This window comes from Homalodisca vitripennis, chromosome X (genome assembly GCF_021130785.1).
Source record: "Homalodisca vitripennis isolate AUS2020 chromosome X, UT_GWSS_2.1, whole genome shotgun sequence".
NCBI classification, from domain to species: Eukaryota; Metazoa; Arthropoda; class Insecta; order Hemiptera; family Cicadellidae; genus Homalodisca; species Homalodisca vitripennis.
This window is the reverse complement of record NC_060215.1, coordinates 77,639,750-77,656,723: the sequence shown is the minus strand read 5'-3', so window position 1 is coordinate 77,656,723 and position 16,974 is coordinate 77,639,750. Positions and strand designations below refer to the sequence as shown.

General features: G+C 32.1%; 2 protein-coding genes across 3 annotated transcripts in view; one reads left to right on the top strand and one right to left on the bottom strand.

Moving 5' to 3' along the window:
- Positions 1-5,474, bottom strand: part of LOC124369239 (O-glucosyltransferase rumi homolog) — a 54,620-nt gene extending 49,146 nt beyond the window's left edge. The window contains exon 1 of the mRNA XM_046827126.1: positions 5,067-5,474. Coding sequence (XP_046683082.1) covers positions 5,067-5,178 — 112 coding nt within the window. The 5' untranslated portion in view covers positions 5,179-5,474. The remainder of the gene's footprint in view (positions 1-5,066) is intronic.
- Positions 5,475-9,406: 3,932 nt separating this feature from the next.
- Positions 9,407-16,974, top strand: part of LOC124369238 (ataxin-7-like protein 1) — a 58,547-nt gene continuing 50,979 nt past the window's right edge. For both annotated transcript variants that reach the window (XM_046827125.1, XM_046827124.1), the window contains exons 1-2: positions 9,407-9,524; positions 9,777-9,898. In XM_046827125.1, the coding sequence (XP_046683081.1) occupies positions 9,811-9,898 (88 nt within the window). In that variant the 5' untranslated portion in view covers positions 9,407-9,524; positions 9,777-9,810. The remainder of the gene's footprint in view (positions 9,525-9,776; positions 9,899-16,974) is intronic.

Here is a 16,974-nt window from a genome sequence, read left to right as displayed (position 1 = left end):
GTATATTTTGATAAATATCTCCCTATCAACAATGTTAACTCTATAATGTGGATATCAAATCCATTTAAAAAGAAGTGCATCTAATTGTTGAAGAGAATAAACAAGTGGTTGAATTCCAAACAGATACTTAGTTAAAGATTGGATTCAAAACAAATTATTTGCTTAAGTTTTGATTTAATGTAGAAAAAATTGAACTCGCAAATTTCCAGGTAAGCGTTGCTTGTGTTGATATCCTTTGCTACCTCCTACCTTTGTGAGGCGGGTTTCTCAGCTGTGGCAGTTATCAAATCAAAATACACATAAAACTTAAAAATTGAAAAAGAAGTGTTTGTTACAGTTTTGAACATGAGTTCAGATTTTTATGTACTAATTAGAGGAAAAAAGCTTATTCTTCACATAGACATATAGCAAATATGTCCGATTGGCTTGTGTGAAACTTTAAACAAATAATTTTATGAACTGTGATGAATTTGAGTAGCTAAACTGTATTTGAGTGACTAGCTAAACTGTTATTTCTATGAGGCAATAATTTAATTATTAAAATATTTAAAAAGTTAAACGCTAAATGTACTTTACACACTTGCCTCTGTATTACTTTTACTACTCCAAATTTAACAATAATATAATAATAGTGTTGTTAAAAATCAGTAATAGTGAATAGTACATAATTTAACAAAATTTTTTTTAAACACGGTTTTAACTTAATATTTTTGTCTAATTTACAATAGACTTACAGGCAAATATTTTATCAATGTGAATTAATTATTATGTGAATTATAGTCACAATACTTTACTGTTGTTCTACATTGAATCCATTGAGGTGAGCTGAGGGGCAGCGTGGAAACTAGTACAACCTAAAGGTGGCCTTGAATCCAAAAAGTTGAGGAAACACTATCTTACATATATTGGTAGTACTGATCTTAGCCATAATAATATCCTTATCGTAAATTACCACTTGTCATAAAAAAACAATAAATGCATGTTCATTTAAGCTAATTAAGGAGAAAAACAGTCTTCTGAATCCGTATGCTTACCAGGGTAAATATTTTTCTTGTCAAAAACCAATACACAAAAATTATTTGTCAATACATTTAAAACATATAGCATTACCTACATGAGTAAAATCGCAAGAAGCAGTCCACTCGAATTGAATTAAGCAGAGTCTTGAATTATTGAATTACATGAGTTAGGATACCTTAATTGACATTTCAGAATTAGTTTGAACTTAAGATAACAATATTTGTGACCTGAGGCTGTTCAGAATAAGAATACTGCTTGGTGACTAAAAAGTGTGTTCAGATATTTGAAATTTTTAAGTGAAAAAATTCTACAGATATTACAACACATTTTCAGGAGGGGAATCAAGAAGCTTCTTTCCTTTTCAGCACATGTGGAGTTTTGTTAAACCAAAATTATTGAAATTAACCTTATATTATAACTTTATCAAATTATGGCATTATATAAGTAGAATGCTTGGTTATGAAAACCAGGTATAAATTATTTAAAATTTGCTAACTTTAAATTGGAGATGAGATGTTATATCACAACGATAAGTTAAATTTTCTCTAATTCTTAGCATATGCAAAACTTAATCAGTTGATACATAGAAATACCTACTACGTTTCAAAATGAATATACACAACAAAAATATTGATTTAACATTTTGGAAGGCTACTCCATATACAATAACCTTACTCTTGCTACACTCCCCGTGTACTGAGTTTATATGTATTTAATAAGAGTGTCAAGTCTGATTAGCGTTGATAAATATTTTTTAAATTTAGCTTTAAAAAAATCATTGAATTTTTAAAGTTTTGTTTTATAGCGTCATATGGAATAGAGTTAAAAAGTTATATAAGCCATATTGTCACATCTTAATATTGATGAATCAGAATAGTGTCAAAACGATTGATGTGCAGGAAATATAAGATGATCATGCACCATGCCACTTCTTGTCTCATCCAACTAAAAGAGGAGTTAAGTGGTTCATGTGGTTTGAGCTAGATTTTTAGATAATATCCCAAGGGTTTCGGTTTTGTTTGCCAATGTGCAACTTCTTTAGCCATTTCAGTGAAAGTTGCATTTCTTGATTGGTTAAATTTTGTTGTGTAGTTAATTTCAAGAGCCAAATGCTGTTCTTCCTCTTTTTTGTGATCATGTGTTTCTTCTTGCATATTCAAAATTATACAGGTATTGTGTTGTGAGTGTACTTTAAAGTGGACAACAATTAGCTATTATCAGAAAGCACAAAAGATATATTGTTTTCTTTTACTTTGTGATGAGATTTTTAATTCTTTGTGTACTCAAGTGCAGTGGCCATTTTCTTCTCACTACATAGGTTAATCTGTTTGTAATATTTTTAGCCCTCAAGCGTTCATGAAGAGCCTTTTAGAATTTTTATATTTCACTAATATGTCTATTATCTCAAGGGGTGTTTTTTGTCCGTCACCATCATAGCCCGCACTGATGGCAATAGGTATTACTGACTGCCTTACTAGTTCAACTTACTAGTTTTTCGTTTACAAGATTTTTGGGGTTTTCAAACCCTAATACTTTTTTGATGACAATAGACAATAGACAATATTCTATTGTCTATTGTCATCAAGATGTTTTTTTTAATTAACTTTTTAAGCATTTTCCTTTTGAAAAAAACAACAAATATTGTGAATTGGTTTAAGTAAATATTTAGGCTACCCTACCATAAACAAATTTAACTTAAGGGGAGACTGACATGAAATTTTGAAAAAAAAATTTAAAATCTGATTTAATTGATTTTATATGAATACAGCTCTTTACAAACACTTTGATGTACAATACATGAAATAATTATAAGTTTTTTTTTTAATTACCAAAAGTATCGCGTCAGCGAAAAATTTGACAGAATTCCAGCTACAATGCGCATTGTTATACATCATATTGCATAAGACTATGTTTGTTGGTTAGGCCTACTCTATGCAGAGTGTATTTTTTTGAAGCTGTATTTGAACAGAATAAAACAACTGAAGGAAATAATTTAGGTTGATATTCCCATAGCATTTGATGCCACCTGGCAAAAAAGGGGACATGTGTTGAAAAATGTGTGTGCTACAATTTCAAGTTTTGACACAGGCAAGGTGATAGACTTTGAGGTATTGTCAAAATATTGCTATATATGTTATATAAAAAAGGGAATGCTGCTACACCTAATCACATTTGTTTAAATAATTTGATGGGTCTAGTGGTGGAATGGACACAGTTGTCGCTGAATCAATGTTTAGCCGATCCTAACGAACATGAGGTGTACAGTACACTAAGTTTCTGGGGGATGGGGACTCTTCTGCTCTTATAAATGTATGTAACTCAAACCTTATAGCACTGACATTTGTAAGTTTGAATGTATTGGACATGTAAAAAAGAGCATGGGGCACTTCCTGATAGCCTAATAGATAAAATGTAGGATTACTATGGTAAAGCTATCAGAAACCATTGCAACGGTTTAAATGCAATGGTAAAGGCAGTGTGGAAAATATGGTTTCAAAGGGTATCGACCGAGTTCACGACAAAAATTAGTGTGGTTACATAAAGGCAAAAGGAAAAGGAGAAACTTTAAAGCATAAACGTACCCCAACACCAGTAATGCTTGCTATCAAGCTTATATTTAGAGACCTGGCCACTAAGGAGTTGTTAAAAAAATGTTTACATGGCAAAACTCAAAATGTCAACGAATCTTTCAATAATGTCATATAGTCGTGTGTTCCCAAAAGCCATTTTGTTGGGAGTTTGTGATGCTGTTTCCACTTTCAATGATGGGTGTGTGTCCAGACAGTGTTTTAAAACAGTGTGGAATCAAAGATATTGGTAAAAACACGGAAGCTGCAATGAACGATGCTGACATCCTGCGGATCAAGAAAGCGGAGATTGCCGTCCAACAAGGACAGCAAAAAGTAGGAAAAGATTGATGCTAGAGGATCCAGATAAAGAACAAGACTACATACCTCGAGGGTTTTATGATAAAGTTCAATTTAGCAAACAAATTATCAACAATTTCTGTAATTTTTGTGGTTTTTTCGTACTTTCCAGAAGTTTTTCCAAAAAAACCCATTATCTCAGAAACTAATAAAAATATAGACATGAAGTTTTTACTGCACTTTAAGGTAAGTGTAGTGGTGATACTGGTCTACTTTTATACCATTTAAAGCAAGTTTGTATGTTTTATTAAGGTAATTGTGTTATAAATTGAATTTTTTTCTCTACAAATTTTCAAAACATTAAACAAATACTTATAATTGTTGTAAATTATTAATTTTAGATCAGTGGACTCCCCATACCCAACCAAGACAACAGTAAAACTTTGAAGGATGTATGACCAATAGGTTTTGAGATAATGGGGCATAAAAACAACAAAATTAACATGCGCAAGATAGGGACGCCAGTCTCCCCTTAAGATCTTGTAATAGCTCTGAATTACCACCGATATGACTAGTGTTGCAAGGTAGTGGGAAGTTATGGCAGTGGGTGAATTTACAATATTTCTTTACTGTCTATAATACATTTTTTCCCCAGTAGCAGTTATCAGATTTTTCAAAATTGTCAATGTTTAGTAATAGGTATACTATCTTAAGGGATTTTTTATGTTTGTCCATTCAGTGCAGGGCAACACCAAAGAAGCTGCAGGAGCCTGCCTTGATGGCCAAAGGCATTCCTGTCAGCATCACACTTCTCAGAAGTTCAAAGTAAATTAAAACATCGTTCTTTTGGGTCCAAACCCCACTGAATACATTAAAAAATGGTACAACGACTGATGTTAGCAATGACTGATACAAAGTTGACTCACGAAAAAAATGCCAAATGAAGAGTACAAGTGTAGAACTAGGAAATGTTGCTCTGAAAGAGAAAATCTGTTTCATAGTTAACGTCTAAAACTCTGTTGTGTCATTTTCACTACCTAAAACTTACAGCTATTGTTATTTTTCTAACAGAATAACAACTAAGTAATTAATTATATTCCACCACTGTTAATAATGTTATATTTATCAATGTTACAATTAAATAACCTACATTCTGATATTAACTGTATAAGAACTAACCTTTGCTGTACATAAATTCAGTAGATTTGTGATCTTCGTTATTATCACAACTATTTAAGCTGGTGATTTGTTGACAAAACCATAACCAAAAAGTTACATTGTAAAACCACATTGTAAGTGCAAGGTGTACAATGCCAAAATCAATTAAAAACTACACAATTAAATCAAAAAGTTCATTTCTAAATTGACTGAAACAATAACACTAAAACATGTAAAATATTATACAATCTTCTAACTTAAACCATTGAGGTTACTTTAAAGATAAATATAAACAACATGGGCATTCTGCACTTTGCGTTTCAAACAAAAAGTCTTCAGTCAGAAACATCTGGAACCAACTGTGTCAGTACCAACCTCAAGCACGAATGTAAATTTACCTCAATTCTGTAACTTTCGTAGCTGACAGATTCCTGACGTACTCTACAAAAACATGGTACCACATCCGCCATACAGTAAGTTGTCAGTATCTAAAATGACAGCTCAGGTTTCTTCCAGTAATTAGGTAGGCGTTTGTTTAGAATTTGACTTGTAAGATTAGATTCACTGTGAGGCATATAAGTATAATATTTCCTAAATTGACTAAAATAAACTTTATGGACAGTTTGATCTGACAAAACTTTCACTAAATAAACAGTAGTACATTTTAAACTGATATCCTACGACATATATCCTCATCTATTTTGTTTACCTGTTCAAATTTACCCGTACACTTGATTAGGATAACAGGTTGGTTATTTCTTATTATTCCTGTTTTCTGATTTAAAAAATGTTATTTTTCTTTGGTTATTTTGTGGGAAAATAATTATTTTAAAGAAAATGTAATTACCACTTAAAGGGGACAGTGTTGAGCTATAGGCAATGAGAAAATCTAATAACAATTTTCAGGTGGTAGTTTTTTATTTCTATGGACAGATTAAAATTACATAACAGTATTTTTAATGTTTGCACAGAGCACTAGGCAAGCTCATTCTACTGTAACAAATATAGAGGTGTAAGGATGATTTTTATAGATTTCCATTTATAGAAATCGTTCATATCTCGTGCCAAATATGACGGACCATTATCGCATACAACTGCACAAGGAAGTGAAAATCTAGAAATACCTCTGCTAACTTATTAATGACAAATATATGTACACTTAGAGTAGGAATAACACAAGCGAAATACTTCTTACAATGAAAATCAAACAACTCAAGATATGCCCTTTCCCATGGCACTTGGGCTTAGACCAAGGAACTCGATACTGATTGTTTCTTTTGTTTTAATGTGATAGACTAATATTTTAAAGTGAATTGTAAATAAACCCATACAAACCGACTCCGGATATTCTACTTTGGAACACAAACCATTGGAATACTCCAATCTGCGTGATTAACGTCACTTATTATACTTTTCGTCATCAACTTTACTACTACCCCTGAATCTAGTGTTGATAATTCTAGACTCATTTTATCTAGCAAAGCATACGAAACTGTGTATGTCTTTCAGATTTACATCCACTTTACAATCTTTGATTGGTATCTCATTATTCCTTTTAGAAAACACATTTTGAAATTTGTTTGATAAAGTAAAGAATTACCTGCATTAGATTTACGTTTAATCTCAGTTTGACAATTCTCTAGGTTTGCTACGTAACCAACTGGGTCAATATTAATGTATTAAATAATTTCGTTGACAATAAGTCAGACGACCAGTTATGTGAGAAAACAGAAAACCAATCTTGTCTCAAAATAGCAGAACATGGCAGTTATTCATCAACAATGACATTTACAAAATAAGGACTTAATTAGTGTAACTTCGATTTGACATGTACTTAAACTCTTTATTAGCTGCGGTTTAGTTAATACATAAAATATTCTTCATTCAAGGAGCTGACCACTAGCAAATGTGTCATCTTAGGTTTAATGAGTTTAGACCTTGAAGAAAATTTCAGAGCCTGTAGACATTTTGCAAATTTCAACATGTTTTAATTTTTTCGCTTCGGAATAAGACAGAAATTAGACAGAAATAGAATCAAAGACCACAGTTGACGAAGTTACTGACATACTGGCGCCCAAAAATGGTCCGAGGTTTAGACTTCATCCTTGTAACAAGAAAGCAAGTTAAAAATATATAAGATTAAGTAGCGTATGAAAGAAGAGAAACAAATTTTTAAAAGTAATTATTACTATAATTAATAATAGTAGAAGAGCACTTTACTGCAAAGCACGCAACACACGTAACTGCACCATAAGAATGGTAAAAGGTCTTTTCTTAATACCCTAAACTGTAAAGAATAAATTCCTCTTGGGTCACTTTGCGTACTAGTGGAGTGCTGAGCAATGATTGAGATTCTTTGGAAATATCTTTTTCACCAAATGGAATTAACAAATATTTCGTTGATATAAGGGGAGGAAACATGGTCAGTTTTGAAAAATTAAACTTTTGAAGTAACAATCTTTGTGGGAGAATACAAGGCAATTTCAATGTTGTGCAGGGTGGAGACAGTGTGATCAGTAGTACAATGAACAACATTGTAACAAAAACCTCAGGGATTCATGGAATGTCTGTTCAAATTGTGAATGGGGTTTAATATGCCATCACAGCAACTATTACTCAACTTTCTTGTGCATGCAATAATAATTTCACTATATATTGTAAAAGTCGGAATGTTCACAAGTGTCTTGGTTGTGGCTGTTAGTTATACCAATTCCCTTCTTGATAAAAGTTTTGTCGGTTTCATATTTTAACAATTATAAAATCTTAACCTGTATTAAACCAGAGGCCGATGGTCTCTTACTATATAGATCCAGACAAGAAAATGCAAATAAAAAAGAAAAATATTTGCTTGATTATATAAGTACATAAAGTGGGACGAACGTAAGACTGGATGTAATAGAAAAAAGAAGTTATAGTCTTAGGAAAATAAAAAAGTAAATAGTCTAACCATTAATAATAGTTAGATCACGAAAAGTGAACAAATGGTGCTGTATAACAATGCCAGGTCGAGGGTGGTGTGACCATCGATGTATAACATTACTGGATAGATGTCTCAGTGACCATCTCGCTCCTCCATCCACCAGACGTCAAGACGGACCGACATAGTACTTTTTATGTTGTGATTGCCTAATGTTTTTGTTCTTGCTCGGTTAGATGAATCATTATTAACAAGAGATTGGTTTTAATTTGATAACCTACAATAGTAGAGTATGCTTTAAAATATTCTTAACTTTCAATAATGAACATAAATCCTTAGTAGTAGTAACTTAATGCGATTGTTAACTCACAATTAATTGTAATTCCGAATTACGAAAGTAATATATTGAAATTGATTTATGGAAGTACTCAGCAAATTACTTTCATCAAAAACTGTTTTCGGATATCGTTTGATATGTGCCATTATGTATTTTAAGGCTTTTTTATGTATTACATTTCTTTTTTCTGTGGCTGTGGAAAAGCCAGACAAATATGCTTTCACGTTTCAATACAAATTTTAGTATATACTATAGTATATATAACTTTTAATTGGCCAATGATTGCCCTGCATAAAACACATTGGTGAGGTAATCTAAATTCGGTAGGACCTACTTGCCACCACTGTTACGCTGCACTAAAAGAAATGTGAAGTGGAGCTAAACCCAACATTAAAATTTAATAAATAGAGCTACAATAACGGGATTTAAATTAAAATTGATCTTGTTTATTTCTGCGTTTAGACATATAAAGTAAACTATTTACTACTGTGGTGTCTGGGCGTTCAGGTGGGCAAACCGCCATGTGTAATGTAAATGTTTTAATTTTGACTTAAAATATATTTATAAAAATGCAAAATATTAGTGTTCGGAGAATTAAACTGTCAGATATTTGGAATATAAATTTGATAATATATTAATCTTTTTCAGTTTTTCATGAGACATGATTTGTTTCGAACATCAACTCGTCCTTGAAAAACTTAATTTCTCCAAGGATAACTACACGACAAACGTAATTTAAGGTTGCTTTGCTGGCAATTCTGAATTAATAATGGATCTGCATCAATTGTTCCCAAATTATCCTACTTGTAAAAACACCCTTTTTTTGTTCCTCAGTCTTTCTCTAAAAAATCAACGACAGCGAGTAGGTTTGTTTTATTCGTGAGCATTGGAGGTATAATACAATATGCGGCTGTATACGTACGTTTTTCCTATATATATATAAGAAAACTGAGTTTGCCGAAAGATTTTTATTAAATTGGCTAAACGTATCTCTTATATTGACAGAAATGTGTTGCTATTTATGTTGCTTGCTATTTATGTTTTGAGATCTTGTGTTGTCTCTTCCGCATTATCTTTGGAATAAAAATAAGAACATTATATTTAAATGGCTGTGGTATAACTTGCAGAAAATGAAAATGGCTGTCAGGATAGGGAAGATGAACAATGTCAAAATGGGGCTGTGGTAGTGGTCGTGCTGAGAGGAGGAAGCTTAAATTGAATATTTGTATGTAATATTACTGAAAATTCTGATAGAATTATTATGGTCATGAACTTTGTGTTATAACGAGTAGTGTTTTATTAATAGTAGGCCATGTGAATACCTATTAAATGAATACACCATCACAAGCCTACCAGACGATACCAGTCAGGATCCCACTCCCCTATTACTGTAAATTAAGCAAGCTTGAAAATGGATTACATTAGTGAATATATTACTTTTATTTGTTAACTTAATAACATTTAGTAATTTTCACAGTTTAATCAAGATTTGATAGAGCCAGAGAGGAAAAATGACACGTCCGTTAGTCAGTCCTTCCAAATTCCATGGCTTACCATGGGAAACCTGGACTAACGCTCTGGGTCCAACTTCTCCCACTGGTACGTACTTTAAAATACTGTGAGTTTCTAAATTATTATTAAACTAAGTAGTCTTCAACAAATAAATGGTTTGTTTATATCTTTTATGCTTATCTTTGAATAAAGTATTAGTAGTTCTAACCTTATCTAGATGTGTTAGGTTAGGGGCAATGTATTAGATAGTTATTCAGGTAGTTGAAACCTGCATTACCTTACCTAAAATAGGTTAACTTGACTGTTCCTGCAGACAAAAGACAAATAACATGGTTTTAGGAGGTGTATTCATAATTAGTTGAGTTCTTAATGTTATAATGTTCTGTTAATGTGCACTGGATATCTGTAAATATTATCTGTGGCCGGGACTGATAGCGTATCTGTTATCTGGGCGGTCCGGGCAGAAGTCAGTGCTTTACAAGATATTGTGTACTGTAGTTTGGATCGAGTGAGTGCATCATGGATCAACCATCCACTAGTTTGACGAATCGTAGTGAATTGTGTGTGGTGGAGTGTTTTGTCGGGCATGTTAAGAGTTTAAGTTTTGACCGAAACGAGATTATTTCCTTTTTAATAGAACATGGAATTTTTAATAATGAGTGTATTTGTTCATTGTGCGGTCGCGTATTATTTTTAAACCGGGAGACATAGATATTTCGTTGTGACAGAATAGTTCGTAAAAGTAGTAAAAAATGTTTTGGTAATTGTGACATTAACGGCGGAGCGGCAAAATACGAGTTTCGCGTTATTAACTTATAAGAATCGTCCTACAGAACAAAACAATATAAGGTTTGACGGGGTGAAAATGAGAAATAACGAAGTTCTAGAACATCAAAAATGGAACAACTGTTCAAGCGCGGAGCAATATATCCATGTTCTACATCCACATCGGGCATCACGTGACCTTTTGTGGCCATGATTCAACCTCGTGATAACGTCATCGGATGCGGCGCCATCTTTGCAAACGTAAATGAAAAATAATACTGAAATGAAGCAGAATTTTGATCCAAATGAACAATGTTTTTCTTAAATTTCGAGCTACAAATTAATTAGTTAATTGAGTTGAGACGAGTGCCTCCGGTTGATCCATAATCGTCACCCACTCACTTGATCCAAACTACAGTACACGGTATCTAGTGAAGCACTGATTTCTGCCCCGGAGCGTTCAGATAATCAGTCCTAGCCGCAGATAATATATATGACACACCAGTTCACTACAATTGGTCGAAGTAGTGGGTGGTTCATCCATGATTTTCACGCACTCACTCAATCCAACCTACAGTACACGTTATCTCTGACTTCTGACCCAGAGCGCTCAGATAACGGATACGCTATCAGTCCCAGCCGCAGATAATATTTACAGACATCCAGACACAGCACACAAACAGAACATTAAAACATTAAGAACTTAACTATTTATGTATATACCCCCAAAATCATGTTATTTGTCATTTACACCCCCTTAAAACCATTTATATTTTTTGCTCAGGAAAATTAGCAGAATACGTTGATAACGTCAAATTCGTGATTTGCCAGGTCGACCTTTAATCTTATAATTTCCAATGTTTTCAATGTTGTAATTTTTTTAAATCGGTCCGGGCAGGTTCCGTTTTTGAAAGAACGCGCTTAGACAGACAGACAGACAGACATATTTTGGATTGGTGACCACGTTGTTGCATTTGAAGCCACAGAGACAATGCTATATTTAGTTAGAGTTTGTCGTTTCTGCACATTTTGTGGAACACTAATGGTAAATGTTCTCTATTAATTTCCATTTATATATTCAGGGTTTTTTACATGATTTATTAAGTTTTTTTTATACTATTTCTGATCAGCCCCTCTAGAATTTGATATTTTGCTGATAGCTACTATCTCGAGGGATGTTTTTCTTTCGTTTTCATCAGCGCGGGTTGTTGGCCCCGCGCTGATGGCCGGAGGCACTCGTTTCAACTCGATAACAACTAATTAATTTGTAGCTCGAAATTAAGAAAAAAATTGTTCATTTGGGTCAAAATTTTGCTCATTTCAGTATTATTTTTCATTTACGTTTCTAAAGATGGCACCGCATCTGATGACGTCATCACGAGGTTGAATCACAGTCACAAAAGGTCACGTGGCGCCCGACGCAGATGTACAGCATGGAAGTATTGCTCCGCGCGTGAACAGTTGTTCCATTTCTTACGTTCTACAACTTCGTTATTTCTCATTTCCACCCCGCCAAACCTTATATTGTTTTGTTCTGTAGGACGATTCCAATAAGTTAATAACGCAATTTTGCCGCTCCGGCTGTTACTTTTGCAATTACTGAAATTAATTTATTTTAAACACTGACAGTCTTTTTTATATGTTAATCTTAGATGTGATGGTTGAGTTGTGTAGATGCAAAAGGGACGGTTTATGTATGTATTGATTGTGTTTTTGAAGTGTGATTGCCTGTATCACATCAGTCAGGAAATACTTAAAAGTAATCATTTTTGTTTGAACGTTAGACCTATATCAATGTAAACAAGATATGTCAAACTTCCTTTCGAATATATAATATATTGGTCACAAGTGTGTTTTTATTTCATTGTTGGGTTGTTGATAATTTTCCAATATTATCTGTGGATCATATGTTATAAGTGAAACGGCCAAAAATTTCAATTTAGCAACCTAATTTGTGCAAGTGAACTGATTTAGAAAAAATGTTGATTGAATTTTTTTATTCGTAATATTAATAAAATTAAATATTCAAAATGTTTGCCGATTCACCAGACGAATGAGGATTACAGTATAATAAGCAACCATCAAGGCAATCGAATCTTTGATATTTAATCTATTGATCAATAGACTACCAAAATATTCAACAGAATTGTCAGGTATTTCAAATTACTACAGGCTAAGCCTAGTATAGTTTAGTTGTTTTTATACCTGACAAAGTAATAATCTAATGATTAATTGAAAAATTATGTGAATTAATTAAGTGTAATAAACAAAGCAGTAGTATTCAGTGTATTTCTTACTGTTTTGAAAGATAAACATGTCTGATACTTTACACACAGATAACGCATGTTTATTATCATTATACTTGCAGCCATTACTCAAATACATCGCAAATGATTTTACTTTGATATATTAGTTTAAAAAAAATATTGTTATGTACCTAGTGTATTTAAAAAAGCTGGAATAAATCATTGTAAATAAGTGTCATTCCATATCAAGTCACCAAAGTTTAAAATTAATTTTCCCCCATATTTTTACATAGATTTTGGTTTAATGAATTATCACATAAAACAAAATTAAAATATGTAAAAAAAAATTTTTATCTCATTTGATTTTTCAAAATTTTATTTCAAATTTTTTTTAAAATGTGTTTTTAAGAATATATGAATTGACCTTTTATTTAATAATTCTGGCTGGAATCTCGATAGAAAGGTAAAATAAATATAATTCTATTTAGAATTATATTAGCTTTAATTTTACATACAACCTGAAAGTATTTCATGTAGGCTACTTAAATTTTACATCCTCCCAACTCAAAATTTTAAACGTGAATTCTTAAAAAAATTCATATGTTTAAAAATTTTCAAAACAATACCATGAATTCCTAATGTTATTACTAAGTTGTTTACAACATTTCAATTTGGGATCTCAAAGGGATCATATTAAATCATACATAAGCTTGTAATGGAAATGGACACCTCATAGGCTATAATGCATAAATTAATTTAGTAAAAAAATGTAAATAATATAATGACCAATAACAAGCTTACAGTGTACATACACAGTTTTCATATTAAGATTAATGTAAAGTTTATATATGCACAATAAGTAGGTCTACCTATACAAGAGTGATGACTATGTATTTCTTAACAACTGATGATTAGGTGAATCAAAGTCTTGAAGTTAGCTCTTTATTGCTACAATGGAAATTAAATATGTTCTTCCTGTGGTTTTGATAGGATTCACTTTAGTTAAGATTTGTTTTATGTTCACTTTTAACCCTTTTACTGCCGACGTCCGATATGTCGGACGTCTGTTTTTTTTATCGTTACTGGCTACTGTTATGTTCAAATGCCTAAATATTCGGTATTTTGGTTGTTTAGGAGCAAAGGATAATGAAAGAAGCCATTTGAAGAACTTTGGATTTCTATTTTCGTCGTCTTTGACTAGAATTGACGAACTACCTAGACAGCTGTCAAAACCAGTTGATCGGGTTATATTACTGAAATCTTCGTTCATTGTTGTTGTTTACAATGTTATCGAAAGTTTTTTGAAGTGTTACTTTTGTTGATCAAGGATAAAATGAGTAAACGAGTTACATCTAACTCTCCTGTGAGTGAGGGAACGATAATTAAGTGCAAGACGAACTGAGTGATGATTTCCTTCAGAATTTGTCAGATTCAGATGCCGAGAACGAATCTGATATTAGTGTTAGGGCTATTGATGACAATCAAAGTGATGTGGATGACACTGATGACGATCCTGACTGTATCTTACCATCAGATAATGAGGAGTTATTAGATATTGAGGGGGATGTGGCACAGATAAGTTTACCTTCAATTTCCACTGGTAGGCCTAGAGGAGGCCTACCAGTTTTGGGAAAATCCTTATAGTGCAGCTATGTTTCAAGGTAGCACCTTCAAATTTGGTATATGTTCTAAGCAATTGCTCTAGTTTATAATGATACCATGCTCATAATTTTAGTATAATTTTAAAAATAAATTATCAGATGCCAAACACAATTTTTATTTTTTTATTTATTTTTTATTTACATCATTTTTAAAATAAAATAATATGTTTGTTTCAAATTAAAATGTCTTTTTATTATTTAAAAAACAGCATTTAAATACGAGTAAATAAAATAAAAATTCATGCAAATCTAATGAAAAATAAAAAAAGATACAGCATTTTTTGTAAATGAATGCACAACAGCGATTTTCCTCCTTGGCAATTTTGACTGGTACAATAAAAAAATGGCCGGCAGTAAAAGGGTTAAGACAGTAGGTTTTCGTGGGAAAACAAACAAGGGGGCAGGGTTAGAAGGTTGTAAAAATGTTAATTCTACATCTTTATTTTAATTGTTTTTGATAAGACACATGTTAGGAATTATTATTGATACCGGCAAATGTCCGAAATCCTACTCTTCTTTAAATTAAAATCGCCAATAACAAACCTTACACATATATAAATTATGTTCTGTTAAACCCTCTTAAAACCACAGCCGTGGTAGACCTCTGGGGAAAATTGATGTTCGTAGCCACAGTCGTAATAGACACTCATCATCTTCTCCTTTGGTAATTGTAATCAATTAATTTGTCACCCACAATGTTTATCATAAGTTTTGTGTTTGTCATGTAGAATTCATGGCCTAAAGGAAAGCTGGAAACAAAGAAAACCAAATATAGGTCTAATAACTATTATTATAAAGAAATTAATGTTCTTATACCGTCTATGTGAAATATCATAATGGAAGTGTTACTTGTACGATAATCAGACTTATTGCTGGAGGTATTATACAGTTAAACTAATCGTTCCTTTTGAGATTTCTTAATTTTTGTCAATTCCAAAACTTGATTGTTTTATGTTGTTTTTTAGCCTATTAGTTTTTGTATTGCATATAAAAGTAATAGTTGAATGGGTTGATGGCGTCGAACAAAAAACTGTCCCTTGAGATAGTACCTATCAGTAAAATATCAAAATTTCTGAGTCTGATCATGACATTGACTTTGGCTTAACAGCAGACTTTGACCTGGCAATAAGGAATCTTATCGTTAGCTATCTTCAAATACCTGCATTTTTCGACTTTTTACTACTGTTTCTCTTATGTTCCCATAAGGATTTCTGATCACTTTTAATTTTTTAGGAATTGGTTGTAGTCGAAAACTATGATTTTTAAGCCCTTAAGAAAAATGTTAATCTTCAAATACTTTTATGCCCTCATTTTTGGTCTTAGAATTATGAAAGTTGTCTCATTTTGATAATGTGCTTAGTGCTTAACTTTATTTTTCCTGTAAAATGTATACTTTTTAATATTGAAACATTGAAATACAAACAAATAATTTTTTTAAATAACTAATAAAAATATTAAAACCTGTACGGTGTTAGAATGAGTATAAATCATATCTTTATTATGAGACATCTCCTATAATTCTATGACTAAAAATAATGTTTAAAAGTGTTTGACGTTTAACATTATTCCTATGGGGCTAGTACAGCTTGCTCTTAAGAGGAGTTTCTTAATGATCTTATCAAGAATAGGCCTTAAAGCTAAATTAATAAAAATACGTCATGTATTTCTGGACTTCAAATCTCAATATTTTTAAACTCTTACACAGGACAGGTATCTGCAATTATTGAACTATTACTTTTACTTTTTCATCCAAATAGGAGTATATACAGTGTGAGTTAAAAGTATGGATACACTCTCTTTAGTTTTTGATTGATAAAGATGGAGGGAGAGAACTCGAGACACCTTTCTATGAAATAGAAGTGAACTTTGTAGTAACTGTTACAGCTTTATCCATTTCCCCAAAATGGGATTTTGGGGGCGGCTAAACATTTGAAATATACGGGCCCATCAAGTGAACTCATTTAAAGGTCTTGATAAAAGAAGAACAGTGGAATTTAGAGTTTTCTATCTCAACCCAGTCCAAAATGGCAGCGCATTGAAATTAATTAAGTTAAGAGCATGGATGGATCCTGCTGAACCTTCAATGGACAAAAATAGATAAGATGAAACTCAGGACACCCCTCTAGGAAACAAAAGTGAACCAAAATGGGTTTTTTGGGGGGCAGTTAAAAATTTTTTAATGTAAAGTTACAGTTGTACTAGTAATTACAATTACGTTAAGCAATAAAACGGCTAAAACTTAACCTGTGTTTTTTATATCAGATGTTCAAACTGCTGTCCCAAGACAAAACCTCTCTGGTCTTAAAAGGATTATTAATCTTGGATTGTTCGGACTAAAATACTCAAATTGGTTTATTACAAGTTTTTTTTCTGTATAACATTCTGCTGCAATATTATGGAATGCAAAATTCCTTTATTGATAACATTGCAACTACTGTCACAAAACAATAATGAGGACCTACTTATGATACGTGGTCTAAAACTATTATTG